This window comes from Cyanistes caeruleus, chromosome 23 (assembly GCF_971803275.1).
Source record: "Cyanistes caeruleus chromosome 23, bCyaCae1.hap1.1, whole genome shotgun sequence".
Classification (NCBI taxonomy): domain Eukaryota; kingdom Metazoa; phylum Chordata; class Aves; order Passeriformes; family Paridae; genus Cyanistes; species Cyanistes caeruleus.
Window position 1 is genome coordinate 6059652 of NC_141723.1, and position 25836 is coordinate 6085487.

Below are 25836 nucleotides of genomic sequence, written 5' to 3' on the forward strand. Positions count from 1 at the left end.
CCCCCCAGATGGGACCCCCCGCATCGTCTCCTCCTTCAGCGAGAAGGTGGTCAACCCCGGGGAGCAGTTCTCCCTGATGTGTGCCGCCAAGGGGGCCCCGCCACCCACCGTCACCTGGGCGCTGGACGACGAGCCCATCCCGCGGGACAGCGGGCACCGCTCCAACCAGTACACCATGTCCGATGGCACCACCGTCAGCCACATGAACGTCACCAGCCCGCAGATCAAGGACGGCGGCGTGTACCGGTGCACCGCGCGGAACTCGGTGGGCAGCGCCGAATACCAAGCGCGAATAAACGTAAGAGGTGCCTGTCTACTTTTAAATATCAGAATAGGACTTTTACTGGGCTTTTTGGTTTTGGTTCTGTTCCCCGACGGATCGCTCTTCCTCGCCTCTCCCTCTTCTTCCCGGCCGTGTGGGTCTCCCTGGCTACCCCAGCCTCGTTTCCTGAGCCCTGCCCCGCTCCTCCCACACCTGCAGGGTTGAGCTCCTCTGATGCTTTAAGCAGGGAGTTCAACAAAGTGGAAAGCAGTTCCAGGGGCTCGGAGAACTGGAGCTTGGCTTTGCAGGAGTCCCAGGGCAGCACTGAGGTCCGTTCACCCTGCCTTGGGGTCTACACAGGGTGGGCAGGCACCCCCTGAGGGACCCATGCATGGAGGAGGAGGTGGCAGGCGCAGAAGTGTCCCAGGTCCCCTGTGCTCTACCAGCTGCCCCCATTCCCTACGGGAGCCCCACTCCTCGGCAGCCACCAAGGCACCAGGACCTCCGTGACAAACGATGATGAGGCAGCACGTGAAATCGTGGAAAATGAGCTTTGATTTGTCATGTCTGCATTTTCTTTGTCTGCTAAAAGCCATGGCCACGTTAATCACCGTGTTATTACGGCTGCAGCGCGCTGCTCGGTGTGTTCCGAGGAGCGCTCTCAGGCACGGGGTACGGTGTAAGCCCCTGCCCATTAATAATCCCCAATTAAACCTCCCAGGCTTACAGGTGGGAGCGAGACAAGATAAGGGAGCGTTTATTTGTCTGCTGAGAATGAGGGCTGAAGGGCTGTGTTTGTCTGTGTCTCAGGTTTGAAATGGATCTAGTGGCTTTTTGGCTGGGATCCCAGGAGAGTCGGAATTTTGCTGCCGTTTACTGCTGAATTTGGAGGAAGTTCATCCCTCAGCCAGGAGAAGCCAGAGCAGCGTTTTCAATGAGGATGTTCCCTTGTCTCCCTCTTTCCCCTCTCTCAGCTCTTGATGGGCTGTCACTAGATAAGATTCAAGTTTCTTTTTCAGTGGCACAGAGCATGTCCCTCAGACAGGCCCAAGACATGGTTACGGAGCGAGATGCTAATTCCTTTCTTCCTGCTCCTTCTCTTAATGTGTCCTAGAATGAGGAACACCGTCCATCAGCTGATCCTGAGTGCCTGTTAATCTGTTATCCTGCTACACCCTCAGGATGAGGAGTCAAGACAGGGTTAATCTTTAGATTACTTCGCTATTTTATGCAGCGGCTGGGAGAACAATGTAATTATTGATGCATGAAACCTCTCGTTTAAAGGCTCACCTGCAGCATTTTCCCAGTCCTCAGGCCTCTCCAAAGCCAGACACAAACTGGTGGCTGTCTGGCTTTTCAGTGACACACAGGTTGGCAGTGGGGGGCACAGAAATGTGGGGCTCAGGGAAGTGAAATGTTTTTGCCAGTGGAAGTCAGGTTCCCATAGAAGCTCTTGCCAAGGATGTTTGGCACAATGCAGGCAGATTCCTCCTGGGAGAGGCAGAGAGGCTGTGATGGTGGGGGAGCTCTCCCCATCTCTCCCATGTCTCTGGTGCCCAGTGCAGAAACACAGACACCACCCGACCTCCCGCAATGGGCAGCAGCGGTGCGCGGGCTCAGCTCCCCCAGGCTGGGGTGGGATTTGCTGTTTGAAGTGTGGCTGTGCCCCAGGAGCACGGCCCTGCTGGTAGGTGAGGGAGAGTAGCTGTAGCTGGAGGTCACAGCCGAGAGCGGCTGTCCCCACACGAGCTGAGCGGAGCCCGTGCCACCTCCTCACCCAAAGCAGGCTGGCTCCCGGCTGTCCTGGTCACCTCCTCTGCCTGGGAAGCTCGCTCCGGAGTAGCAGCAGATCTGCATGCAAGCAAGAGGCCCTTCGGAATTAACCTAGCCTGCCTCTCCCTTCCTCCCGAATATGTAGGTCCCCCGAGCATCCGCGCCATGAAGAACATAACAGCGGTCGCGGGTAGGGACACTTTCATCAACTGCAGGGTCATCGGGTACCCCTATTACTCCATCAAGTGGTACAAGGACTCCCTGCTGCTGCCCGATAACCACCGCCAAGTGGTCTTTGAGAACGGCACCCTGAAGCTGATGGATGTGCAGAAGGGCATGGATGAAGGGGAGTATCTGTGCAGCGTGCTGATCCAGCCCCAGCTCTCCATCAGCCAGAGCGTCCACGTCACTGTCAAAGGTGAGAGGGTGGGGACGCTGCCCCTGCATGGCAGGGAGAGCTCACCCAGGTGGCTTTTGGGATCTCCCTGCAGTGGGATGGAGGAGGAGGAGGAGGAGCACCACATGGGGAGCTGCGTGGCCAGGTGGTGGCTGTGCTCTGTAGTCACCGGGCCCACGGGAGCTGGCTTGGCTACCTGGTCCTGCCTGCCGCCGGCAGCTGCCCCGAGCCACGCCGTATCCATTTCCCCTTACAAGTGATGGAGCAAGGATTTATGGTGTAAACATAACGTATTAAAACATCTAACCTTTGCTTGGATCACCTTCACCGATGTTTTTCTGTGTGTGCTAGCTTTTAAAAAAATAATACTTTCGGTCTTTCGAGCACACAGAACATCTTAAAAGCTTCTCCAGGCCATCAATTATTCAGCCCCATTGAGGGAGCTATCAGTCCTAATGAATTGAGCCGGATGCATTCCCTCCCAGTGACTGGCTGAGATTGCGCTGGGAGCGCGCGGTGCTCCCGGATCTCCCGTCCTCAGGAGCTGTGGGGTCGCCTCCACCCATCGCCAGCTCGGTGTTTGCAGTAAATCATTCAGACAAACACGGCGGCGCTGGGGACAGAGCCGGCCAATTGTCATCCTGCCTCTCACCCAGCGGGGGATTGGTGCACTGGATTTACTCTGATCCCCCTCCCTCCCTTCCCAGCCACCATTTTCTTATTAGGAATCAGGTTAGCGAGAGAGCGCATCAAGCTGATTAGAGATGCTACCACTTGATTAGCTAATGCCCTTCTCCAAGGCTTCCAGAGGGGAGAGGAGGTTGTGGATAACCTGTCTGAGGGTGATGCAGGGAGGTCTTTGTGCCCCTGGGGTCTGCAGGGCTTGGCCAGCCCTGCTTTCCTCACATAAATCTCTGTCCATGTGGAGCCCCTGGGCTTGGGAAGAGGCCAGAGAGGTTGATCGTGTCTTGGGACAATGGGACAGGCAGGGCTGATGTGGGGAGATCACCTCAGAGTGTTTGTGAGCAGTCAAATTGTGGGATTTGCTGGGAGGTGCCCTCAGAGGGTGCAGGGTGCTGAAGTTCAGCTGAGGATTTGTGTATCCTGGGCAGCAGCTGCTGCTGAACCCTTCCCAGTGTGGATTTGCTGCCTCGATCAGTGGCCAGTGATGGGCTGAGGTAGGTGAGCAGGCTGGAGCATGGTGCAGCACGGGCCAGACATCTTCATTCCACTGCTGGAGATTTACACCCAGTCCTGCTGGCTGAATTCCTCATTTCCTCTGGCCCTTGGGTAAAAGGCCACAGTTTTCTTGGAAAAGAATAGCAAGGGGCCTAGAAGAGAGTCAGAGAGTGAATAAACATAACTGTGTAGCACAAGGAGCATGGAGTGGCGTGGAGCACCATAAAGTTTTTACAGCCCCAAGTGCCTGGTGACCACATGAAATGCCACCAGTGAGTTATGCAGGTTCTTCCAACCACGCAGCAGTAAAAGCTTTACAATTCCCTCTGGCACTGCTCCCCCCAGGAACAGGGATGTGCAGGCAGCCCCAGCCCTGTTCATGAGGGATCATCCCCATCTTGTGCTGAGGGATACTCCTGCCCAGGTGTAGCTGCTCCTGCCTAGCCAGGGAGTTCCAGGATCCCAGTTTCAAACCTTCCCCACTCTGTAGGGCTTTGCTGATGGGGGGTGCAGCTGAGGCCTCTTCCCTGCACTTCCCCAGCAGCACAATCCAAAATCCAGCCTCCCTCCTCCAAGGTGCCCTGACAGCTCCTTATTCCTGCAGACATCTTGGAAGGTTTTAATTAATCCCATGTGGGTTGGTGCCATGCTGGGGCTCCCACACAGCTCTGCTCGGGTGGCTGCAGCGTTTTGGGGAGCGCGGGGCTCACGCAGGGCCGGGGCACTGTGGGGTGATGCTTCACCCCACGGGAAGGCAGAGGCTGCTGGCAGGGTCACCTCTGGATTGGAGCTGCTGGGATGGGCTCTGCCCTGGCACCATGGGCAGGGTGCTCCAGGCTGCGGCCAGGCGAGAGCCTGGAAGCTCTGGAGAGAGGAGAATCGCGGTGGGAAGCGATCTGGAAAGGAAAAGGGAGTTGTGAGCTCCGTTTGTGGGAAGCTGGAGCAGGGAGAGCTTGGCTGTCGGCCGGAGGGGCGTGTTTGGAGAGGCGCGGATCCACAAGCCCATCCCCGCTCTGCGATAGACTGCAGTGCATTCCCAATTAATTATTCATTAATTATGGAAAACAGGCAGCACTGGCTCCATGGCTCTGGCAGCTCAAGCCACGTTGCCGGCAGAGGGACAGGCCAGCCCTGCCTGTACCTGCCTGGCAGTGGCTCCCACCTGGGTACAGCGACAGCCTCTGCTTGCCGTGCTCCAGACCAGGCAGCAGTGCCAAGGCCTGAGTGATGGGATGGACACAGGGTGGAGGTGGGAGCCCAGGGAGGTGTGTGGGGGTCCAGGGAACTGCCCCGTGCCTGCATGAGAGGGCAGCTCCCTACTGCCAAAGGGACAATTGGCAGGCTGCTAATTTAATTATGGAGACTGCAGAATGAGGATCTCATCTACCAGGTGCTGAGCCTTGTTAAGCTAATTGTCTCCCTCTCTCCGCTTTCTTCCCCCTCCCACATTGCCAGAGATGCTGCAGTTGCCTAATTAAGTTATCAGAAAGATAATGGCTGGTTCTGAATCCAGTGCCTTTAAGAAAAGCATCCATCTAATAATGGCTTTTCTGGGAATGGATAAATGCTGAGGTGGAATTTTGGGTGGCACGTGCTGGGGGTGGCTGGGGCTTTCCCCAGTGCAGGGTCAGCGTTTCTCCATCCCACTCTCAGCAGGGTGGCCCTGCCAGGTGGGAGAAGTCTTCCTGCTATTCTCCGCTTGTTGGCACCTCCTGCTGACCCCTGGCCGTGTTCCCAGGAATCAAAAGCCTGTCTTAGTTCCTGGGCTGCTTCTCCTGCTGGGATATCTTCCCCAAGCCCCACTGCAGACCATTCCCACTGAAGGAAGGCTTTCCTGGGCCGGGCTCTCCAGCATTTCTGCCTCTCCTCTCCACAGTCCCTCCACTGATCCAGCCCTTCGAGTTCCCGCCAGCCTCCATCGGACAGCTCCTCTACATCCCCTGCGTGGTCTCCTCCGGGGACATGCCCATCCACATCACCTGGAGGAAGGACGGGCACGTCATCCTCTCTGGCTCTGGGGTCACCATCGAGAGCAAGGAGTTCATGAGCTCCCTGCAGATCTCCAGTGTCTCCCTCAAGCACAACGGGAACTACACCTGCATCGCCAGCAACGACGCCGCCACCGTCAGCCGGGAGCGGCAGCTCATCGTGCGGGGTGAGCCTGGGGGTGACCCCACCACCTGCATCCCACCTGGACCCAGGGGGAAAGGGAGGGAGAGCAGCACAGCGGGGAGCTGAGGGAATTTGGGAGGGTGAGGAGCGAGGCTGAGCCACGGCACCCCTGTGGCCACAGGCAGTGGGGAGCTGTAGGGATCTGATGGGGATTTTCCTGCAGTGACCGTCCTTTCTCCCAAAACTCCTCAGTGCCTCCTCGTTTTGTGGTCCAACCCAACAACCAAGATGGCATTTATGGGAAAGCCGGGGTGCTGAACTGCTCTGTCGATGGGTACCCCCCTCCGAAAGTCATGTGGAAGCATGCTAAAGGTAGGGATGGGTCACGGCAGCATGTGCAGACTGGGGAGCGTCCCTTGGGCACGGCCACCCCAGCTCTCAGCCTCATGAGAGCTGCTCTGCCTCAGCTGAACTCTGTGTCTCTGTGTCCCCTCCTAGGAAGTGGCAACCCCCAGCAGTACCACCCCATCCCCCTGACGGGCCGCATCCAGATCCTGCCCAACAGCTCCCTGCTCATCCGCCACGTGCTGGAGGAGGACATCGGCTACTACCTCTGCCAGGCCAGCAACGGCGTGGGCACAGACATCAGCAAGTCCATGTTCCTCACTGTCAAGAGTAAGTGCCCAGGGCTGTGCTGCAGGGTTATGTGGGGCAGGGACCTGCTCCTGGCATGGCCACGGTGGTGACCAGGGGAGCAGAGATGGGCAGCTGACGGTGGCTGTGGCAGAGCCTGGTCTGGTGCTGCCTCCTTCTCTGCTCTGAGGGTTCCAACCGCACCAGCTGTGCTCCAGCCTTGGCTCTGAGCATCCCCACGATCAATGCGGGGCACGGGAGGGCATTGATTCCTCCCCTCCAGGGACCCGCTTCCCTTTTGCTATTAAACACACTTTGTCTTTAATAAAACCAGGCAATCAATCTACATCATCCAGGAGGAAAGGAAATAGCTGGGCTGCTTTGACAGGGATGGGCTGGGAAGTGTTGTTAGACACCGTGTTTGAACTGTGTGTGTTATTGGATTGCTCTCCCGTTGCTATCAGCAGAATGTGTAATTGCCAGCTCCGTGTTAGTTATTGGGCTCGTTGCTGCTGGGAGCATTCAAACCTCCAAAAGGAGGTGGTGGAGGGGGTCCAGAGCCATCACCCTCATTCCTGCTGTCTCCAGGCAGGCCCGGGGTCAGGATTGGCCTCAGAAGGGTTAAACTTTGCCTTGACCATGCTGGGAAAATGAGGCAGTGAGCATGCTGTGCCAGAGGGGATGGAGGCTGCTGGTGAAGCCGTGGGAGCCACCAGCCCCTGCTTGCCCACCCAGGATGCTGTGGGCAGAGGGGACATGCAGCCTTTTCTGCTCACCACCATGCCCTGGCCTCCCCTCCCTTTCTTCCCCAACACCAGCAGCTGTTTCTCTCAGGGGCTTCTCCCCTCCCCAACCCAGCCTCTGCCTTCCCAGGTTCCTGTTCCCCTCCCTGTCAGCTGTTTAATTTATCCCTCCAACTGATGAATCAAACCCAGCCACTTCAAACAAGGCACTTCAATGAGGTGCAGGTACAAAGTCGAGGCGATTAATCCCGAGTGAGCATGCGAAGTCTGGGAGCCCGAACTGGTGCCGTGTCCCTGCTATCTCCTGTAATTGCATCCCAGGACAGGTTGCTTGCTGACTTGAATAGCACATAACCTTATTATGCGAGTGCTTTTGCATCTCCCGGAGCCCTCGCTGCCTTTGAAAAGGTTTGGATGAATAGGTAGACGAAGCGCCACAGCCAATTAAGCATTAGATGGGCTCTTTGTTTTGTTTCATTTCAGGGTTTTTGTTTGTTTAGTGAAATGTCAGCCCAATTAAAGGGAGATCAGCACTGGCTTTCCCTGAAAGTCAGGCCGCTGCGGACTGAGTTAAATGAGAGTTAATCAGAGCCCAAACAAAGCGTGCTGGCGGTCAGCAGGGGAGAGGGCAGTGCCACGGCCAGCTGGTGTCACACATCCCCTGCCCTGACACCACAACAAGGGGCTGAGCTGGGACAGCCAAGTCACACTGGACACTGTGTGGCTGAGTTCCATGCACTTGGCAGAGCCAGGAGCAGCTGGATGCTGCTTTTTCCAGGGGATGGTGGGTGGGGAACCACATTTGCCTGGGGAGTGTCATCCATGGAGCTGAGGCCACCCTGTCCCTGGGTGCCGTGGCCCTGGGCTCTCACACCATGGCAGCCTGTCTTTCCTGCTGGAGGAGCTCAGCAGCATGCAGCGGGGCGCAGTGCTGGAGTGTCTGAGTGTGCCCAAGGGGACGGGCTGGGCGCAGGTGAGGGGCCCAGCAGCGCGTGATAAATGCCATTTAGCACATGGCTGCACACCTGCACGGGTGTCAGGAGCGTGTGCGATGGGGACAGTCACGTCCCCGAGGCTCCTGCCAGCTGTGCAGGAGCGGCAGCACCCTGGGCACTGGGGAGGGGGCTCCTCCTGCTCCGTGCCAGCACCCCCATGCCAGGGGTCCAGCCAGGGGCAGGTACAGGGGTCTCTGTCTGTGGTCGTGGCACAGCCCTCTTTGGAAGTTCGCTGCCACACAGCACGAGCATAACTGATTGCTTCCATGCAATTTGAATTAATCTCATGCTTCAGGTGAAACTCAGCTAATCAGTGTAGAAAGGAAGCTGAGACGGGTGCAATCAAATTAACATCACAGAGCCAGCTCCAAACAAGAAAGAGGGGGGCGAGGGAGGCAGGCACAGCCCTTGTCACCCTTGTCAGTGTTCTCATTCAGTTGTCACCGGCGCTCTGCGAAGCGGCTCGTGCCCCAGCCAGCCGTGGGACGGCAGTGTGCCGGTGCCTGCCGGCTTCCTTTGTTCCCAGGCTTATCTGTGCCCAGCCAGCAGGACCAGCCTCTGGTTGTGGCCTTGTTAACAAGGCTGTGGGCACAGGGAGAGCCTGGCTGGGTGGCTGGGCCCTGGTGGGCACAGAGAGGAGGGCACAGGAGGCGTTGGTGGTGAGCTCTCCTCGAAGGAAGCCTGTCTGCCCAGAGCTTGAGTTGTGGCTGATGGCACATTACTGATGCCCCTGCACCCAGGAAGGGATCACAGGCTGGTCAGGAGCAGCCCCCAGCCACCCTTGGAGGTCCCTGCAGCCAGTCCCAAGCAATCTTGTCCCTCCGCAAGCTGCAGAGCTGCTCCAGGGCAGGTGTTGGGCACCAGTGCCCCAATCTGTGCTATCCTCACAGCTGCTTGGGGTTTTCTTGGGGTTTGTTGTGCTCTTTTCCTGCTCTGGACTACGTGCAGCTCCCCTGGGACCCTGGCAATTGAGAGAAGTTGATATGTTTACATCCAAGGAGCTGCTTTTAATCAAACATCAATAAGTGCATTTCAGTGAAGCAGAGCCTGAAACGGAGCTCCTCTCCCGGGGCCTCTGCTGGCTGGGCAGGGGCCAGGGCAGCCGAGGCTGCTGCAGCCCTGTGGGGCTGTCCTGCCCCTTCAGCCCCACAGCCACACACCCTCTGCTGCTGTGCTGAGTGAGTGCAGGGACCACACACACCGTGTCCCTGTTTGCCACGTTGCAGGGTGGCCCCTTGATGGTTTTCCACGGCAGGAGCAGGGGACAGTGGGCCTGGCAAGGCCTGCCATGGTGCCAGGACTGGGTGCTGAGCCCCTCTTCCAGCTGTGCTGTGCCCCTGTGCTGTGCAGTCAGCCCTGCTTTGGGGCGAGTGCAAGAGCTGTCCCTGTGCTCTGTCCTCACCCCGATGGGACATGGGATGCTGGGGCTGGGACAGTCCTTCCCAGGCCTGCCTCTGTCCCTCTGTCTGTCAGGCAGAGGTGTCAGAACGCAGGCAGGCAGCTGGGGATGGGACAGGACAGAGTTAGGAGAAACCTTGGGCTGCTTCTTGTAACCCTTGGTGCCCCAGGCTGCACTGCCACAACATCCCTGCTCTTTGCCATCCCCTGCCAGCTCGGGGGTGCCGTGCTCCCCTTGGGGCAGGATTGTCACATGGGCCCCAGGCTGGGCACTGCACTGTCCTGCACCCCACACACTCCAGCAGCTCAGGAGGAAAGGTTTCCTTCGCTGTTAATTGAATTACATTGCCACAGAAAGCCGAGGAGTCGTAGCTCATTAGAGCCTCTTGTGTCCCATTAGAACAGTGTGTGTTGCCTTTGCGGATTGTCATTATCATACATTACTGCAGGACTCAGCACTGCTGTTTGTTTATGCATTACATTTTTTTCTGCTTACCCAGCCTGCCCTGGGTCCTCCAGCCCGTTCCTCCTGTGTGGTGCCTGCCACAGCCGCTGCATGGCACTGGGGTGTCACAAAGGGCTTGGCTCTTGGAGCAGGGAAGAGCCAGGCCAGGGGTCATTACAGCACCCTCACAGCACGGATCAGGCTTCCCCATCCACGCTGCACCCACTGCTCGAGCACCTCTGTGTTCTGTGGTGGTGACCACGGCACAGGGTGTCCCCACTGACCCCGTTTGCATATTGGGGTGACTGTGAAAAAAAAAAAATCATCTCTGGCATCTGCAATGCAAAGGCAGCCTTGCTGATGGGAAATCACACTCTGTATTCTGCCCAGGTTTATACGAGTGAATTATGCAAATCCGTGATGGAAAACATTCTTCCTCTCATCCTCGGGAGTGTAAAACCTTAGTCAATAATTCATACCCGCACGTCTCAGACTGGAGGCTTTCTCTTCATTATAGTGTGCACTTGGTTATTTGTCTTTCACGTTTTATTGTCTACCCCGGTGTAATGCTATGCATTATAAAATTTATCTGCTTCATTATTTTATGATCCTGAGCTGTATAATGCAGCGAGACGGTTCCGCTTCGGGCTGCGGGGCCTCTTGGTGAGAGCCGCATGCGCCGTGTCCTCGGTGGGTCCGTGGGCTCTGTGGGGCCGGGCAGCCACAGGTGGGCTCTGCCCGTCCCCCGGCACACGAGTGATGCTTTGTGTCCCCACAGTCCCTGCCATGATCACCTCCCACCCCAACACCACCATCGCCATCAAGGGCCAGACCAAGGAGCTGAACTGCACGGCGCGGGGCGAGCGGCCCATCATCATCCGCTGGGAGAAGGGGGACACCGTCATCGACCCCGACCGCAACATGCGCTACGCCATCACCACCAAGGACAATGGGGACGAGGTCATCTCCACCCTCAAGGTGAGAGCTGGGGGTCCTGCACCTGCCTGGGCTGCCGGGGGGTCTCGCTGGGCGTTGGAGGGAAGGAGGGAAGGTGTGGGGAGGGTGTGGTGGTCCCCATGGGTGTCACAGAGCCTGGCGCTGCACTGGGCTGCCTGAGTGGCAGAGCTGAGCCCAGAGGGGTGGGGTGTTAAGGGTGCCAGGGGAGGGATGGCAGCTCCAGTGAGTGGCTCTGTGGTGGGAGCAGGCAGTGATGGCAGGGGACAGTAGCTCAGTCTGAACTGGCTCCTCTCCCTGGAACACTGGCAGCTGAAACCAGCCGACCGTGGGGACTCTGTCTTCTTCTCCTGTCACGCCATCAACTCCTACGGCGAGGACAGAGGCTTGATCCAGCTCACTGTCCAAGGTACTCCATGCCCCCTGCCTGAGCCCTGCAGTGTAAAGCCCCTGCTCCTGGGGGCCTTCTCTGCCTGTGTCCCTAACCTGTCTGCGTGTTCCCAAGAGCCCCCTGACCCCCCGGAGCTGGAGATCCGTGAGGTGAAAGCCCGGAGTATGAATTTGCGATGGACACAGCGGTTCGACGGCAACAGCATCATCACTGGCTTCGATATCGAGTACAAGAACAAGTCAGGTAGGTGACAGTGATGTCCCCTCCCCAAGCCACAGTGGGGCTGGGGGCTGGCCTGCACAGACAGGTGTGGGACTGCCCCACCGGTGCCTCCAAGGGAATATTCTGCAACCCAGTTCCTTTGATGAAGAAAGGAGAGAGCGGCATTAATGAAATATGGTAATTTCTGCTGGATGGGAGCATTTGAAAGGGAATATGAAAAGAGACAATATTTGCAAAAAGTTGAACCCCAACGCACGGCAGCGAGAGGGGGAAACAGCAGCACCTCTCCAGGGGTGCAAGAGCTGGAGGTGCCTGGGGAACCTCACCTGTCTGGGCACGGCCCCCTCAGCACTGCCAGCCCTGGACGGGATTCAGGCTCTGACTCTTCTGCCTCGCTCCACCACTCTTCCAGATTCCTGGGATTTCAAGCAGTCTACACGCAACATCTCCCCGACCATCAACCAGGCGAACATCGTGGACCTGCACCCCGCCTCCGTGTACAGCATCCGCATGTACTCCTTCAACAAGATCGGGCGCAGCGAGCCCAGCAAGGAGCTCACCATCAGCACCGAGGAAGCAGGTGCCACGCTGTGCTCCTGGTGGGGATGGTGGGCAGGGGGAACACGGGGGCTGCAGCCTGGGGGGAGGCTGGATGAGGTGCAGCTCTCCTAAAGCCAGGGGTTTTCCTGCTGAGGGGCTCCTGAGCCTTCTCAACATGCTGTTTTGTGTTTGTCTCTCGGCAGCTCCCGATGGCCCTCCGATGGATGTCACCTTGCAGCCCATCACGTCCCAGAGCATCCAGGTCACCTGGAAGGTGAGTGAGGCACGGATGGTGTGGGGGCTTTTTTTTTGCCACGAGGGCTTGGCCAAATGCTGTCCCAGCTTGTCCTGAGACCCAACACGTCACCAGTGTTACAAGAATCAGGAAGAATTCCCCAGGAAAAAGGAAAACCTGGAGGCTGGGAAAGCAGCTCACCTTATTGCCTGGGGCTCTTATCAATCATGTTTTACAACAAGCTTATTATCTCATAGGGTGTCCATGGGGGACCATGGGGCAGAGAGGATAAATATGTAAAAACTGAGGTGTTGGGTTGCAAAGTGGTTGAGCGGAGATCAATAAAACTTAGAATTGGATTTATTTTTCCAAAGCTGCCTAATGAAAAATAAAATTGATTATAAAGTTAGAACTTGGGAATGAACTGCTAAGTCAATAAATTTAGGGTTCCAGCTTCTCCTCCCCCCTCCCCTTAAGCACTGAAAAACAGATTAATGAAAAGTAAGATTCACTTGAAAGATAAGTCACTTCGTTTTAGGAGTATTTCAGCAAGATGGATCGCCCTGGCATTGTAACATAAATTTGCAATCAACCCTATTGATTTCTTAATGCTTCAGAGAAATATTGTTAAGATTGATCTCAATCTGGCCACTCAGGCTGCCAGACTTTGGATTTCTCCTGCTCCAGTTGGGGACTGCTTGTGGCCAAGCAGCACTTTCCTCTCTGGTGGCTCTGAGGACACGCTGGACCTTTTTTATCCCTATTTTTCCATTCAGTGAAAAGAGGGGAGGGAAAACAACTTGAAAGCCTGGAGAAAAGCCACTGGGGAGAGGTGGTTGGGGCACAGAGCCCTGTGAGCCTCCCATCCCTGTGACACCTCTCTGTCCTGCCCTCGTTGTCCCTCAGGCCCCGAAGAAGGAGCTGCAGAACGGGGTGATCCGTGGCTACCAGATTGGCTACCGGGAGAACAGCCCGGGCAGCAACGGGCAGTACAGCATCGTGGAGATGAAGGCCACGGGGGACAGCGAGGTCTACACGCTGGACAACCTCAAGAAGTTCGCGCAGTACGGGGTGGTGGTGCAGGCCTTCAACCGCGCGGGCACGGGGCCCTCGTCCAGCGAGATCAACGCCACCACGCTGGAGGACGGTGAGGATGGCCCAGTGACCAACACGGGCCCCCTGGTCCCCAGGGCCAGGTCCCAGCTGGGGGACCCTCAGCTGATCCCTGTTTGTCCCACACATGGGGTGTGGCTGTGTGTGCCCTCACAGCTCCCTGGGAAGGAACTGGGAGCACGGGGGTGCCAGGACACCTGTGGCACTGGGTTTGTGGCACAGCTGAAGGGTGCAGGGTGGATTTTGGCACTGCTGAAGTGCCAGGCAGGATTCCCTCTGGGACACGGTCGCTGATGGTCTCGGTCATTTTAAAAACAATGAGGAAAAAGTTTTGCAGCGCGTTTGCTCAGCAGTTTTTCATACTTAATTAAGGCTCTCGTTAGCCTGTCAAACCGCAATCGTTTCCTGGCTGCATTAGCACTCCTCCCGGGGTATTCAAGGGCCCCTGTTTTAGCAATAGTGTCTTTTCCATAATTATATTACCTTCATTTTGTTCAAACGGACTATCTGTATTAGTTTATTATACTCTGTCCCTAATTACATGGTGCTTATATTTTTGCACCTAAGTAATATGAAACAATAATCATTTTCAAAGAGGATCGTTATGGTGATGTATTATCATTTAAATGCTCATAAAAATTAGAGTTACCTCTTGCGGGGCAATGGGATCTAATTACCTCGCATCCAGCCAGCTCTCCCACTCTCCCCTCGCTGGGAAGCATCCTCCCTGTCACCACCAGCACAGGGTTCTCAGCCACCTCGCTGGCCCAGGAGAAGGAGAACTGCATGTTGGAGGCACAGCTCTGCTGGGCAGGACTGGCTGAGGGCTTCCAGCAGCACAGCGGGGTCCATGTGGGTGCAGTCAGGGTGCGGCTGTGTGGGACACGGCTCCTTCAGCCTGGCATCGCTGTCCTCCCACTGATTGCCCTCCTCATCCCTCCCCAGTTCCCAGCCAGCCCCCCGAGAACGTGCGGGCCATCTCCATCACGTCGGATGTGGCGGTGATCTCGTGGTCGGAGCCCCCGCGCAGCACCCTCAACGGGGTGCTCAAGGGCTACCGGGTCATCTTCTGGTCCCTCTACATGGACGGAGGTGAGCACACGTGGGGAGCAGGGGACACGGGGGGGATGTGGGGGCACAGGGAGGGGCTGACAGGCCCTGTCTCCTGCAGAGTGGGGCGAGATGCAGAACATCACGACCACGAGGGAGCGGGTGGAGCTGCGGGGAATGGAGAAATTCACCAACTACAGCGTGCAGGTGCTGGCCTACACCCAGGCGGGTGACGGTGTCCGCAGCAGCGTGCTCTACATCCAGACCAAGGAGGACAGTAAGTGTCACCTGCCCCTGCCAAAGGGATGGAGAGGCTGCTGGGGCACAGGGGAAACCCCCGGTGTACAGCCATGGGCAGGGCATTCCCCTTTCCCTTTTTTTCCTTAAGTGCGGATATTTAAATATTTACACCCCGCCTGCCCTACTTTAATGCCATTAGCTCTCTAGCACAGCATCCCTGGGCCTGTGTCCTAGGAAGTGCCAGATGCTGGGAGGGAGGCCCAGCTGGGCAGGGCACGGCTGACAGATTAAGGAGATGGCCATTAAAAGCCAATCATGATTTCTAAAGCAGAGCTTGGGTTGCAATTAACCCTCCTGCCTCTGGCTCGCGTGGGGCCCAGAGCCACCCGTGGAGAGGTGTCCTGCAGGCAGACCTGTCCCTGCCTGTGTGTGACACCACCACTGCAGCTGCTCCCCAGGATGGGGTTGGGATGCCAGCCCCAGGATGCTATCACACCTCCCAGTTGGGCAGAGACCTTGGAGACCTCCTGGCACCAGCTCTGCCACGCTCTCCCTCCTCAGTTCCAGGTCCCCCAGCTGGGATCAAGGCTGTGCCATCCTCTGCCAGCAGCGTGGTGGTGTCCTGGCTGCCGCCGGCCAAGCCCAACGGCATCATTCGGAAGTACACCATCTTCTGCTCCAGCCCCGGCTCGGGACAGCCGGTACGTGACGGGAATGGGGCTGGGAATCACCGCAGTGTGCCAGGGAATGCTGAGCTGGCCAAGCAGGAACGGGAGGGAGAGCTGATGCCAGGCAGCAGCCGCAGCAAAGACCTCTTGGGGTGCACTGCGGAATTGTCCAAGGGCATCCATGGGCACTGTGCTCCAGGGAACGGTCCCATCATCTCTCTGTTCCCATCATCTGGCATCTGCCCTGCTCAGCGCTTGCTCCAGAGGGGGAAACATGCCAGCAGCTGACTGAAAATGAAATAGAAATCCAACCTGGCCCCATCCCCTTCCTTGGTGAGGGAGAGGTTGATGGGAGGTCTGCAGACTAGTGCTTATCAAAAGCTCCTTCTCAAACTCATTTCACTATCTGAGCCTCTGGTTTCCAGGGCAACATAATCTTTTCATCAAAGCAACTGGTAAAACCGCTGGGATCCGATATTGTTTTCTTGGCATCTTGTCAAAACTGTCATTTGGGTAAAAAAAAAAATAATTTATGTATACTATATGATATTCATATAGGTGTGTCTGCTTTGGGGTACACTGACATCCATGTCCCTGCAAGGGCACGCGTGTGCCAGCAGTGAGCACGTGGGTACCTGCCTGGTCACACTCAGATACACAGGTCACACCCCTCCTGTGCCTCGGGGGCCTGGAGCCCCATCCCTGCCCTCTGCTGTGCGGGGCAGCCTTGCCCTGCTGCTCGGGGCAGGGTGACTGTCCCTGCTGCCGTGGGGACTGGCCCCGGTGCTTGCACACAGCCAGCCCTGTCCGCAGGGCCACCGCGGGGCCGGTGACACGGTGACCCCACGAGGGCTTTGGGGACCCCCTGGCCTCTCGCTGTGACCGCAGAGGGTTTGGGCCAGCCCGGCTGGGGTTGCCTCCAGGCTGGCCCGGCTGCAGCTCGGAGAGTGCCAGGGCAGCATCCTTTCCCAGGGATGTGCGTGTTCCTGGGGCTGCAGCCCGGCTCCCTGGAGGAATCACGACACCAGCCGGCTCTCCCCGGCATTGAGGGATGTGAGCGGGGCTGAGCCGCTGCTGCTCGGGACAAACACGGAGCACCACGAGGGCTGGGGGGGTCTCACAGAAACCTCACCTTCTCCCGTGGACCCCTCCGCAGGCTCCCAGCGAGTACGAGACCAGCCCGGACCAGCTCTTCTACCGCATCGCCCACCTGAACCGGGGGCAGCAGTACCTGCTCTGGGTGGCCGCCGTCACCTCCGCCGGCCGCGGCAACATCAGCGAGAAGGTGACCATCGAGCCTGCGGGCAAAGGTAGGGGGGCTGCCAGCCCGGGGGACACCTCCGTGCTGTGCCCTGCCCCATGGCTGCGTGACCCCAGGGCAGAGGAGGGGCAGCACTGGGGTCCTGGATCTCCTTCCACCTCGGGGGTCTGCACACGGGCCCTGCCCCCAGGCTGACCTCTTCCTTGCCCCCAAGCCCCCGCCAAGATCATCTCCTTCGGAGGCACCGTCACCACGCCGTGGATGAAGGACGTGAGGCTGCCGTGTAACTCGGTCGGGGAGCCGGTCCCTGCCATCAAGTGGACCAAGGACAGGTATGGAGGTGACTGCTGGCTGCACTGGGGGCTGGTGCCAGCCCTGGCTGTGTCACACACGGCTGATGCGTCCCCTCTCATCCTGGCAGCGAGGACTCTGCCATCCCGGTGACAGTGGACGGCCACCGCCTGATCCAGGCCAACGGGACGCTGGTGCTGCGCTCGGTGAAAGCCGAGGACTCCGGCTACTACACCTGCACTGCCACCAACACCTGGGGCTTCGACACCATCATCATCAACCTGCTGGTGCAAGGTGAGGGGTCCCACCTCCGTGTCTGCCCTGCACGGACACGCTCCATCCCCACTGACCAGCCCCCTGCACCGGGGGCTGGTGCTGGCCCAGGATGGGTGCCACGTCTTGTGGGCACAGTTAGGGGCACTCTGCATGTGTGAGGTGCTCATGGGCTTTCCCTCCTCCCCAGTGCCCCCAGACCAGCCCCGCCTGACCGTCTCCAAGACCTCGGCATCGTCCATCACGCTGGCCTGGATCCCTGGGGACAATGGGGGCAGCTCCATCCGAGGTAGGGCTGCTGTGAGCGATGGGGCTGGTGCCAGCAGCTCATCCCAGAGCCATGACTGGTTCCATTCTCATGCAACACGTTTTCAGGCACACTGTGCCGTGTCTTTGTGTCTGCACCTCAATTTGCCCCTCTCCAAAATGCCTCAGAAATGCTGCAGAGTAAGGTTGATGCCTCTGAGCTCCTGCCAGGGGCTGCCAGCCCTCATGAGGGATTTGTGAGGTGTTTTGGACAAGTTACTGGGGTAGCTAATGAAGGGCACATCACTGGGTGCTGAGGTGCTGGTGGCCAGCCCCAGTGCTGCTCTGTGTATCCTGGCATTGGTGCCACTCTGAGCCCACCAGAGCAGGACTTGTCCCACATCCCTGACAGGCTGGGGGCTTTGGGAGGGCTCCAGGAGCATTCCAGCTTTCCCAAGTCTCCTTTCTGCTCTGATTCATCTCATGAATTATAGGTTGAAACAGCTGCGTGCGGAGGGGGGAGCAGGGAGCGAGGAAGGAGACCTCGCTTACAATTAATTAAAAGCATGAAAGTAATTACAAGCAAATCTCCCCAGCCAGCAGCCTTTCACTCCAGCGGACTCTGTTGATAAATTTGGTTATAATTGGATTAGAAATATTAAAAACACACCGTATGTACAAAATAAATAAATAAGCAGTGGCAGGCACCGGGGTGGGTGTGTGGGTGTGTCAGGGCTGGTGTTGGCACTGCTGGGAACCATGGCCTTGCGAAGGTGCTGGTGTCACATCCCAGAGGGAATCCTTGGCGGTGGGAAGGTGTGAGAAGTGTCCCCAGTGCTCTGCCTGGGCTGGAGCTGGGTGTTCACAGAGCTCCTTCACGTGAACCCTCTGGTACTGGTGGTACCTGGGTGGTGTTGGCAGCGGGGCCATCCTGCCAGCTCTGCCTTGTGCAGCTCATTATGCACACAGCAAGGCAGGAAGCCTACTCTTCCCTACTATTTTTATTTGAGAATTGGCTAAACATCCTGCAAAAATAGCCAAACTATCGGTGCACCAGGAAAGTTTGGTCGGCAGGGCCAGGGCAGCAGGGATGTGCTGTCCCCAGATGCCCTGATGCCCTTGGGGCTGTCCCTGTGTCCCTGTGCTCTCCCGGGAAGCCCAGAGCAGCCGTCTCCAGGCGCCTCGCTGACAGCAGCGTAACAGGTTTGCTCATCTAGGACACAGTGTGCTTCCTAATACTCTTCATCACGGGAGAGGAGGCGGTGTGCAATGACAGAAGCAACTTCCCTGCAGCCTCCCAAGGGAGCTGCTTAATTCCGGCTTTCCCTTTATAGCCTCGCACCAGTCAATCACAGCGTGCACTCCCAGGTGGAAATGAGCAGCGGGGCCATCCTGGGGGTGCTGGGGGCAGGCGAGGTGTGACCAGGGGTGCTGGCAGAGCTCTCAGGAGGTTCTGGGTGTGCCCACGCTCCTCTTGTCCGTGGCTCCCGTGGCGTGGGCAGAGCAGGCAGTTTCCACCGCTGCTCATGAGAGGCAGGAACTGGTGTGTGATGGCACTGCAAGGCTGTGCTGGGCTTGGGCATGGGCTCTGTGCCAGCCATAGCCCCTTCCCCTCACCCATGTGCCCAGAGGTGACCCCCTCCTTGCTCCCACAGGCTTCGTGCTCCAGTACTCGGTGGACAACAGCGAGGAGTGGAAGGACGTGTTTATCAGCTCCTCCGAGCGCTCCTTCAAGCTGGAGAGCCTCAAGTGTGGCACCTGGTACAAGGTGAAGCTGGCGGCCAAGAACAGCGTGGGCGCCGGCCGCATCAGCGAGATCATCGAGGCCAAGACCCACGGCAGAGGTGAGCCTGGCCTGTGGTGTCCCCACCCCGCCGGGGGACACGGGGGTCCCCTCCCCAGCCTCCTGACAGCTCCTCTCCCGCAGAGCCCTCCTTCAGCAAGGACCAGCACCTCTTCACCCACATCAACTCCACGCACGCCAGGCTGAACCTGCAGGGCTGGAGCAGCGGGGGCTGCCCCATCACCGCCATCGTGCTGGAGTACCGGCCCAAGGGCAACTGGGTGTGGCAGAGCCTGCGCACCAACAGCTCCAGCGAGGTGTTCTTGACCGAGCTGCGCGAGGCCACCTGGTACGAGCTGCGCATGAAGGCCTGCAACAGCGCCGGCTGCGGCAACGAGACCACGCAGTTCGCCACGCTGGACTACGATGGCAGTGAGTGGGGATGAGGGCTGGGAAATGCTACCAGACTGGTTTGGTCCCGGTGCTCCAGGTGCCCACCTGCCCGTGCTCTGCCCTAGGCACCATCCCCCCGATCAAGTCTGCCCAAGGGGAAGGTGATGACGTGAAGAAGCTCTTCACCATCGCCTGCCCTGTGATCCTGGCCACACTGGGAGTGGCCCTGCTCTTCATCATCCGCAAGAAGAGGAAGGAGAAGCGGCTGAAGAGGCTTCGAGGTGAGATGGGGCTCAGAGGCACAGCACACAGCACAGGTTGTGTTCCTGGACTGCCCCATTGTGCCCCAAACTGGTCCCTTACAAATAAACTTCCTGGTTTTTGTGTCTCCTGCACAGATGCGAAGAGTTTGGCAGAAATGCTGATCAGGTGAGTCTCACATCTGCCTGTGGCTGGGACTGGGTGGGCAGGCAGGGGAATAGGTGGTCCTGGGGGTGGTCATGGCTGCTTTTAAGCCCAGGTACAGCCCTCAGTCAGTTTCAGACCTTCTCACACACCTGTGAAGGTTGTGGCAGTGACTGTAGCACAGCAGCCCAGAGCTCCTGGCTGCTCCTGCCTGCCCGAGGGTCCCAGCACTCACACTGGAGCTTGCCTGGGCAGAGCTGAGCCCTGGGTGGGCTGGCTGGTGGCAATCCCCAGCCCGTGCCAGGCCGGAGCCGCCGGGGCTCTGTCCGGTAATGGGCGGGTCTGCGTCCCCTCTCACCTCACAGCAAGAATAACCGCAGCTTTGACACGCCGGTGAAGGGGCCCCCACAGGGCCCCCGCCTGCACATCGACATCCCACGGGTGCAGCTCCTCATCGAGGACAAGGAGGGCATCAAGCAGCTGGGTAAGCACAGGCAAAGCTCCCATCCCCTGCTGCCCCAGAGCGCTGGGGTCCCATGGATGGGCTGAGTGTGGGCCAGCAGTTGCCTGGCCAGAGACAGGTCTGAGCTCCAGCTCCCTCCCACAGGGGATGACAAAGCCACGATCCCGGTGACTGACACGGAGTTCAGCCAGGCAGTGAACCCCCAGAGCTTCTGCACGGGTGTCTCTCTGCACCACCCAGCCCTGATCCAGAACACGGGGCCCCTCATCGACATGTCCGACATCCGCCCCGGCACCAGTGAGTGGTGGGCTGGCTGTGCTGGGGGTTGTACACGGGGCAGGTGTGGGGAAACTGTCCTCCAGCACTGGCCGTGCCCTAAAGCAGCTGCTGGGAAGGCAGAAGGGGTAGGCAGTGCTCCAGGGAGAGGGGACAGCATCCTGGCTGGGAGTGGAAGGGACCCACCGTGACCTTGTCACCTTGGTGCCGTAGACCCCGTGTCGAGGAAGAGCGTGAAGTCTGCGCACAGCACCCGCAACCGATACTCCAGCCAGTGGACACTCACCAAGTGCCAGGCGTCCACCCCTGCACGGACCCTCACCTCGGACTGGAGGACAGTGGGCTCCCAGCACGGCATCACGGTCACAGAGAGTGACAGCTACAGCGCCAGCCTCTCACAGGACACAGGTATGCAGGGCCCCAGCCGCCCTGGCGCTGCTGCTGGCAGGAGTCTGCTGCTTTGGGGCACACAGACCCCAAGCTGTGAGTTCAAGGTGACTGCAGAATTTATCAGTGGGAATGTGGAACTGTGACTTGGTGGCTCTGAGCAGCCAGGGCCGTGCCCAGCCATGGGGGCAGATAGAATCATTAAAAACAAAGTGGTTTGGGTTGGAAGGGACCTCATTGCTCGTCTTGTTCCACCCTTCCACTAGACCGGGTTTCTCCATGTCCCATCCAACCCGGCCTTGAGGGTGGCCAGGTGTAGCCCATCAGGGACAGCCTGGGAATTCCCATGAGGTGGAAAAAGGCATTCCCGTGGCAGGGAGAACTCGCAGATAGGTGACACATCCTCTCCCCACAGACAAGGGGCGGAACAGCATGGTGTCCACGGAGAGCGCCTCGTCCACCTACGAGGAGCTGGCGCGCGCCTACGAGCACGCCAAGCTGGAGGAGCAGCTGCAGCACGCCAAGTTCGAGATCACCGAGTGCTTCATCTCCGACAGCTCCTCGGACCAGATGACCACGGGCACCACGGACAACGCCGACAGCATGACCTCCATGAGCACCCCGTCCGAGCCCGGCATCTGCCGCTTCACCGCCTCCCCGCCCAAGCCCCAGGACAGCGAGCGGGGCAAGGGCGTGGCCGTGCCCATCCCACACCGCGCCAGCAAGAGTAGGTTCACACGGGCTCCGTGGGGGTCCTGCCCCGCCTCAGCACCCCAGAGCTTCCCAAAACCCTTAGGAGGCCTTCCCAGTCCTGTATTCCTTGGCATTCTCGGTATTTCTCCTCGTGCTGTAATGCTCTTCTCCGTTGCTTTATGTTGTTCTCCATTTCTTGGTATTTCATCCTTTCCTTGGTATTCCACCCAATCTTCGGGATTTTTTTCCCCACTTCCTTGGTATTTCTCCCCATTCTTCAGTACTCCTTCCCACACCTCAGTGGTTTTTTATTTATTTATCTGTATTTTACTGTTCCTGCCCATTTTTCAGTATTCCTTCCTATTGGTTATTATTCTTTACTGTTTTTTCCACATCTCTTGATATTTCCCCATGTTTTTTTAAATTATTCTTTACCATTTTTCAGTATCCCTGCCTACTCTTTACTCTTCTTAGCATTCCTCACTGTTCTTTCCTCATTCCTTGATATTTTTCATTATTCTTTTTGTTATTTTTAGTATTCTTTTCCATTCTTTAGTGTTCCATCCCATTTTTTCAGTATCTCCAGATATTCTTTTCTGTTCCTTCCCATTTTCTAATATCCCTGACTATTCTTTACTCTTCCTTCCCCTTCCTTAGTATTTGTTATCATTTTTTTATATCCATCAGTATTCCTTGTTATCCCCCCCACCCATTTTTCAGCACTGGCCTGGACCCTTAGTTCTTTGGGGTTCTCAGTATTTTCCTGCCTTGTTTTTAGTATTCCTCAGTGTTTATCAGTATTTATCCCCCTGCTTTAGTGTTCATCAGTTTCCCTTGATATTCCTTTCTTCCCCATCCTTAGTGCTAGAACCCCTAAAATCTCCCACCCCCCATGAGTTTTGTTACCTCCAAATAGAACAATACCTGGAAGATATTAAAAAATACATAGGTGGGAATTGATGGTTAATTTATTTACTGATTATAAAACACACAATATAAAGGGATCATCTTTCTCTGCAAATTAGACCACATTTTTAGGGCATAATTAAGTAGCATAGAGTGTGTTCAGTATAACACCACTGTAATCTTAAAAAAAATAGAATTTACAGAACTTATTATAAAGCATACAGGATTTAAGGCATTAGTGCTATAATAACACAAATATAACACCTGTTAGACACAATATAAGAATGTGGGGCCTTAAATATATATAAATATATTTACATTTATATATAAAATATGTTTAAATAAATATATTTCTATTTATATATAAAATACACAAACTTTTATATATTTAACTATATAATTTATATATTTTATGAGAATATATACATTTATATAAACATATTTATACATAAAATTTTATATTCTTGATATCGATTCTTATACATTGATATATAAATGTCTATATTTTATACAGCAATTTCTATATTTCCATATAAAAATTTCTACATTTATATATAAGTTTATGTATACTTATATGTAATTTTTTATATATTTATAGAGATTTATGTATATATCTATATAGATTTTTTAATATTTTAATATAAAAATTATATGTATTTATATAGATTTATATACATTTTCAAATACAAAGTTATATTTTTAATGTATAATTTTTTTTTACATATATACACATAACCATAACTCCTTAAATTCAGGTATTAATACATATAATCCCATATATATATATATATATATATGTACTGTATCCTATATTAACACCACAGATCCTGCAATACATTCCCTGCACATCCTGGGAAGAGAGGAGAGTGCACAATATCTACAATTAAAGCAGTAACGCTCTAGGTCTAGGGGTATTATATATTGCAAATATAAAAGGCAAACTAATAACAGGCTTTTACATCTATGGACATATAAATCCTTAAATTAAGGCCCTGCAGCTGGAGGTGATGCTGTTGAACACAAAGGGACCAGTGTAATGGTACAGAAATAAAACCCTATAACACCGATAACAGCCCATATAACAACACGGGGTCTTACCCATCCACAGACATAAAACCCTTAAATTAGGGCACTAACTATGGATGATGCCATAACAGCACACAGCAGAGGCTGTTGTTTATGGCAGCACAGCCACTCACCTGGGCAGAGTAAAGCTGGGTGTAGGACACACCACATCCCTGGGTGCTGGCGGCACACAGAGTACCAGGAACATTTCCCTTTATGGGACAGGATCTGTGCCTGTCATCTATCACAACTTCAGCATCACATTGTTACTGTTACAATTCCGTATTACCCTCTCCATTCAGAGTTACAGCACGTTACAGTATTTATCACTGTACATTTATAGAATTAAGACTATTACATCATGATCCGTTACAGGACACCGTGTTCAGCCTTGAACGCTGGAGCTTGGCGCATCCCAGGCGGTGCCTCGTGCGGAGCGGGACAATTTTGGGATGATGATGTGACACATTATTTATAGCACAACACATTCTCTCCCAGTAGAACAACACGTTCTCTGTAGCCCAACGCATCCTCCTTAGCACAGGTTCTCCATAGCACAGGTTCTCCATCACAGGTTCTCCATCACAAGTTCTCCATCACAAGTTCTCCATCACAGGTTCTCAATCACAGGTTCTCCATCACAAGTTCTCCATCACAGGTTCTCCACAGCACAAGTTCTCCATCACAGGTTCTCAATCACAGGTTCTCCATCACAGGTTCTCCATCACAGGTTCTCCATCACAAGTTCTCCATCACAAGTTCTCCATCACAGGTTCTCCATCACAGGTTCTCCATAGCCCAACGCGTTCTCCATCACCCAATTCCAACGTGTCCAGAGGGTGGGGGACAAGAGGGTCCCTGCAGAGCCTTACCTGCCTGCTCTTCCTTCGGCAGGTGACTACTGCAACCTCCCGCTGTACGTCAAGTCGGAGGCGTTTTTCCGCAAGCCCGACGCGCACGAGCCGTGCCCGGTGGTGCCACCGCGGGAAGCCTCCATCCGCAACCTGGCCCGGGCGTACCACGCGCAGGCCCGCCACATGACGCTGGAACCCGGCGCCAAGCCACTGGGGCTGCCTCCCCCAGCCTCCGCCGCAACCACCTTACCTCAGAGGACTCTCCCCATGCCCGGCCCGGCCGGCCCCACGGCTGCGCCCGCCGCCAGCGCCGCCCCGGCTCCCCCCGTGGCCACCGAGCCCCCCGTGGCCGCTGCCACCGCCGAGGCGCGGGTGCCCACGCACTCCAAAGTGGGGGGCTCCAGGGACTCGCTGCTGGAGATGAGCACGTCAGGGGTAGGCAGGTCTCAAAAACAGGGTGCCGGAGCCTACTCCAAGTCCTACACGCTGGTGTAGGGCCGCCGCCGGATGCTGCTCGTTTCCCCACGCCGTTTATATTAAATTAACAAACTTGTACATAACGGACTCTTTTGTATAAATGAAGCTATTTTCTTCTTCTCCGAACAGAAAAAGAAACCAGGGCACAAAGAATTTGATGTTACAGATTTAAAAATATAATATATATGTAAACATATATATATATTTCACATCATTTTGAAAGGGGCACAAGGAAAGACTCAGCGACTTTTTCTTTTTTTTTTTTTTTTTCTCTCCCTGATCTTGTCGGTGGTTTTAAAAAAAGGAACGTCTCCGAGACATTGCATGCTATTTTACTGTTCTGAAAACAGCAGGAGTTGCTTCAATTTGCAAATGCTTATGTGTTAATACCTTTTTCTATGAAAAAAAACCCAGCGCTGTGTGCAATAAAGGTTATGTTTATACGCGGGGCGTTTGTGAAGTGAGCAGGGAATTAGGCAGAGCAGGGCTGGGGCAGGAAGGGCAGGAGGATGGAGAGGGACAGCCCAGGGAAGCCAAGGTACAGAAATACTGAAAAAAGGGCTTAAATATTAAAGAATAATAAGGCAGGTACCCACCTGCAGAGCTGTGGGGCAGGAGGAGGGTCAGGAACATGAGCAGGGTCCTGGGAATGGTTCCACGGAGCAGGACAGAGCAGTCATGAGCAGACTGTGCCACAGCAGTACCGAGTCCAG

The 25836-nt window shown here is 55.8% G+C and overlaps 1 protein-coding gene across 1 annotated transcript in view; it reads left to right on the forward strand.

The window, feature by feature from the left end:
• DSCAML1 (DS cell adhesion molecule like 1) overlaps nt 1-25566 on the forward strand; it is a 92486-nt gene extending 66920 nt beyond the window's left edge. The window contains exons 7-33 of the mRNA XM_086861499.1: nt 9-305; nt 2181-2453; nt 5488-5766; nt 5976-6095; nt 6222-6398; nt 10716-10915; nt 11204-11300; nt 11397-11525; nt 11917-12084; nt 12248-12318; nt 13186-13426; nt 14338-14484; nt 14564-14719; nt 15244-15383; nt 16507-16660; nt 16826-16943; nt 17033-17196; nt 17366-17464; nt 19077-19265; nt 19349-19636; nt 19723-19878; nt 19996-20026; nt 20368-20486; nt 20610-20762; nt 20955-21149; nt 21544-21855; nt 24687-25566. Of these exons, the coding sequence (XP_086717625.1) occupies nt 9-305; nt 2181-2453; nt 5488-5766; nt 5976-6095; nt 6222-6398; nt 10716-10915; nt 11204-11300; nt 11397-11525; nt 11917-12084; nt 12248-12318; nt 13186-13426; nt 14338-14484; nt 14564-14719; nt 15244-15383; nt 16507-16660; nt 16826-16943; nt 17033-17196; nt 17366-17464; nt 19077-19265; nt 19349-19636; nt 19723-19878; nt 19996-20026; nt 20368-20486; nt 20610-20762; nt 20955-21149; nt 21544-21855; nt 24687-25141 (4928 nt within the window). The 3' untranslated portion in view covers nt 25142-25566. The remainder of the gene's footprint in view (nt 1-8; nt 306-2180; nt 2454-5487; nt 5767-5975; nt 6096-6221; nt 6399-10715; nt 10916-11203; nt 11301-11396; nt 11526-11916; nt 12085-12247; nt 12319-13185; nt 13427-14337; nt 14485-14563; nt 14720-15243; nt 15384-16506; nt 16661-16825; nt 16944-17032; nt 17197-17365; nt 17465-19076; nt 19266-19348; nt 19637-19722; nt 19879-19995; nt 20027-20367; nt 20487-20609; nt 20763-20954; nt 21150-21543; nt 21856-24686) is intronic.
• Nucleotides 25567-25836: the final 270 nt, after the last annotated feature.